The sequence below is a fragment of the Cricetulus griseus genome, chromosome 2 (assembly GCF_003668045.3).
Source record: "Cricetulus griseus strain 17A/GY chromosome 2, alternate assembly CriGri-PICRH-1.0, whole genome shotgun sequence".
Taxonomy (NCBI): domain Eukaryota; kingdom Metazoa; phylum Chordata; class Mammalia; order Rodentia; family Cricetidae; genus Cricetulus; species Cricetulus griseus.
Genome location: NC_048595.1, coordinates 372,848,836 through 372,852,124, shown reverse-complemented (window position 1 = coordinate 372,852,124; position 3,289 = coordinate 372,848,836). Strand labels below are relative to the sequence as shown.

The 3,289-nt window shown below is 62.0% G+C and overlaps 1 protein-coding gene across 1 annotated transcript; it reads left to right on the top strand.

Annotated features, from left to right (window-relative positions):
- Positions 1 to 371: 371 nt before the first annotated feature.
- LOC100758308 (lymphocyte antigen 6H) lies at positions 372 to 2,713 on the top strand. The gene is made up of 6 exons (XM_035438803.1): positions 372 to 464; positions 854 to 983; positions 1,084 to 1,243; positions 1,573 to 1,700; positions 2,141 to 2,257; positions 2,478 to 2,713. The coding sequence occupies exons 1-6, from the start codon at positions 372 to 374 to the stop codon at positions 2,711 to 2,713; spliced, it is 864 nt and encodes a 287-aa protein (XP_035294694.1).
- Positions 2,714 to 3,289: the final 576 nt, after the last annotated feature.

Here is a 3,289-nt window from a genome sequence, read left to right as displayed (position 1 = left end):
CTTCTTCTATTTCCTTTCTTCAGAGTGTCTAGCCCCTCTCTTCCTCAGCACTCTGCGAACTACTCAAGTGCTCAGGCAGTTTGATCCCATTATTGGCCGCATCACCTAGTGACTAGTGTGGCGATGGGGAGGAGGCTCTATCACTGTATGTTCCCCTTACCTGAAACTCATCACTCAGACAGCAAGGCCCTGTGCACCTACACTGAAGTAATGTATGTGCTGTTAGAAAAGGAGAACAGACGCTATGAGCTCAAATTCACACCCCAGGTTGTCACATCTAGTAAGGATCTGATATTAGTGACAGTCATTTGTCTGGTGTGAGGTTCGTGGGCAGAGGGGGCAGAAACCAAGGTCTGCCTAGGGCTTTCCTGATGGATAAAAAGGAGCTGTGGCTTACTACTCAGAGCCCAGGTGTGGATCTGGCCAATGCTCCCTATAGCAAGATCAGGGTTGTCACCTTCTGGGTGTGGGTGTGGTTGGTGACAAAAGTCCCTGGGGCTGGATTGCCCGTGGGCGTCATGGTGCTCTTAGGAGTACAACTGGATGGAACAATTTGAAGCAAGGTGGAGGTTGGGGAGGGAGGAGCCCCAAGGCTGGGCGTCTGAACCCCACGACTGCTACCTCCCTCCTTCGCTGCGTCTTTGTGCAATTCGCTTCCTTGAGCAGCCGAAGCTCTTCCGAGAATCTGCAAGGGGACCACAGCCAAGCAGAGGGGGAGGATCCTCCCACGCCGGGTAGGGAGGTGGATAGGGGTGGGGGGCAGCTGCGGCAGGAGCGGGAGGCCTAGAGGGGGCGTTGCGCGCCGGCGAAGGGCGCATAGGCCGGGTAGGGCGACCTGCTGCGTGGCCTCCAGCCCCGGGCGCCCCCCGCCCCGCGCGTCTCCCCACCGCGCGCGGCCCCCGCCCCGGCTCCGCCCCGCCCCTCGCGCGGGGTCCGCGTCTGCGGCTGCGTTCCCCGAAAGACGAAGCTGCGCCCCGGTTCCGGTCCGCAGGGAGACCGAAGGGCATTGCTCCCCGCGCCGCGCCCGCTGCTGAGCCCGGAGTGCGGACACCCCAGGGATGTGAGTGCGCCCCCGACCCTGAGGCCCGCACTCCACGCCCCGATTCGCGGTGAGCGCAGAGGCGCGCGCGCGGGGACCAGGGGAGGGGACTCGGCGCGGGGTCCCCGGCCCCCCAGCCCAGGGGTGGGGACGAGGACGGGGACGGGGACGCGGCACGTATCCCCCCCCCTCCCCGCAGGTAAGGTGCGCTTTCTCCTCCCTCCTTTCCTGTCTGATCGCACCTACAGCTTCCTGGGGAGAGAAGACACCCTCCTCACACAGGTGCGGGGCGAAGGTTGCGGGGACCTCGGGCAGCCACCTCACTGGAGAGGGCAGATCTCTCTCTTCCTTGGAGGGGAGGCGGTGATGGTGGATGCTCCGGGTGATGGGTTGGGGGTGGGGCATCTCAGGCTCCTGGAAGGACCCCCCTCCCCGCGCACGTTTTTGATTGCTGAGGAATGGTCGTGTCCTCAGACCGGAAAAGGGAAGGGCCCTTGGTGTTGGGTCCTCAGACCGAGGCTATTCCCCTCTAGGCCTGCGCCCCAGAGGACCCCTGCCTGCAGCCCCCGCGCCTCTCTCAGGCCCTCTCAGAGCATGCTGCCTGCAGCCATGAAGAGCCTCGGCCTGGCACTGCTGGCCTTGCTGCTGTGCCTCTCGCCGGGTGAGTCGGGGCGGGGGGCGCGGGGAGGGGTCATGTCGCGGGAGCACCACTCATATCTCAGCTCCAGCCACCGGGGCTCTCCCCGCACCCGAGGGCATCCAGTGCCTTTCCAACGGGCTTCTGGTACTGCGTAGAGTTAGTTCCCTCATTCTCTGAGGTCCACCAGGCTTCCTATTAAAGGTCGGGTGGGCCTTTCCTGTCTTGGAAACCACCCATCTTTGGGGGTACTGTGTGCAGGAATAAGAGGATGGGGGAGGCAGGATGTGCAGGTACAGCCACAGGTTCAGCGTGGAGGCCCACTTGGGTCTTGTGGGAGTGGAGCTTGTCTATGGGCATGGTTCTGCCATGATAGCTGCAGCAGGTTGGGGAAGAGGGGGTGCAGGGTCTGGCTGTCCAGGCCTGGGTTCCTTTGGTCATCCCCTTCGCTGTGCCCTGCCTAGCCCATGGCCTGTGGTGCCAGGACTGCACCCTGGCCAATTCCAGCCATTGCGCCCCGAAGCAGTGCCAGCCGACCGACACCGTTTGTGCCAGCGTGCGGATCACCGACCCCAGCAGCAGTAAGTCTGGATCTGGTGAGGGCATGGGGGTAGATATAAGGAGAGGTCAGAGGTGATCTCTTGCCTGGGTCAAGACCATGAGTTTGAGGCAAGATAACACGGGCTTGTTCCTCCCTGTCTCCAAGTCTGAAACTGATCTGGAGGGCCCTGGGTCCTAGGGGAAGACACAGAGCTCAGGTGAAGATGGACCTTAGCCTCGTGCCTCTTTCTTTCCCTCCAGGCAGGAAGGACCATTCTGTGAACAAGATGTGTGCTTCCTCCTGCGACTTCGTTAAGCGGCACTTTTTCTCAGACTATCTGATGGGGTTCATTAACTCTGGGATCTTAAAAGTCGACGTGGACTGCTGCGAGAAAGATTTGTGCAACGGGGCATCAGCCACGGGGCGCAGTCCCTGGGCCCTGGCTGGGGGGCTCCTGCTCAGCCTCGGGCCTGCTCTCCTCTGGGCTGGGCCCTGAGGCCCCTCCCTCCCTCCTTCAGGGCCTTGGAGCTTGTCCCCAAGCCTGTTGCTACCCCTCCCCAGCCTGGCCTGGCTAGGGCTGGGACAGCAAGGGCTTGGCATCAAGGTCTGTGTGGCTCTCAACTTCCCTAGGTGTGAGCCTTCTCCGTTTCTCCACCAGCTCCATATCCCAGGCAGCTGGACATCTCCAGGAGACCAGACATCCTGGCAGGAAGCTCGGGTGGGGGGGGGAGGGGGAGGGCAGGGGACTGGGACCCTCCAGATCCCCTTGGGGAGGGAGGCCAAGCCAGGGACAGCTCAATAGCCTGGCCTGAGGGGCATTAACTACAGAGAAATAAAGTCACTTCTGAGTCTTGTGCCCGGGTCTGAGCCTGGGTTTTGGAGGTGGGGAAGGGTCTTGGTAAGGAGTGAGGGCCAGGCGGAGGCCCTGAGATACCTGGCAGGTGGGGGTGTGGTCAGGGGTTCAGGGTGGTGGGCATATATGCTGGGACACCTGGAGATGCCCTGAATAGGGCTGCTTGTAGCTGGGAGCTTGGGAGGGGACCCTTAAGGAAGATGGAGTGAGAGCTGCAAT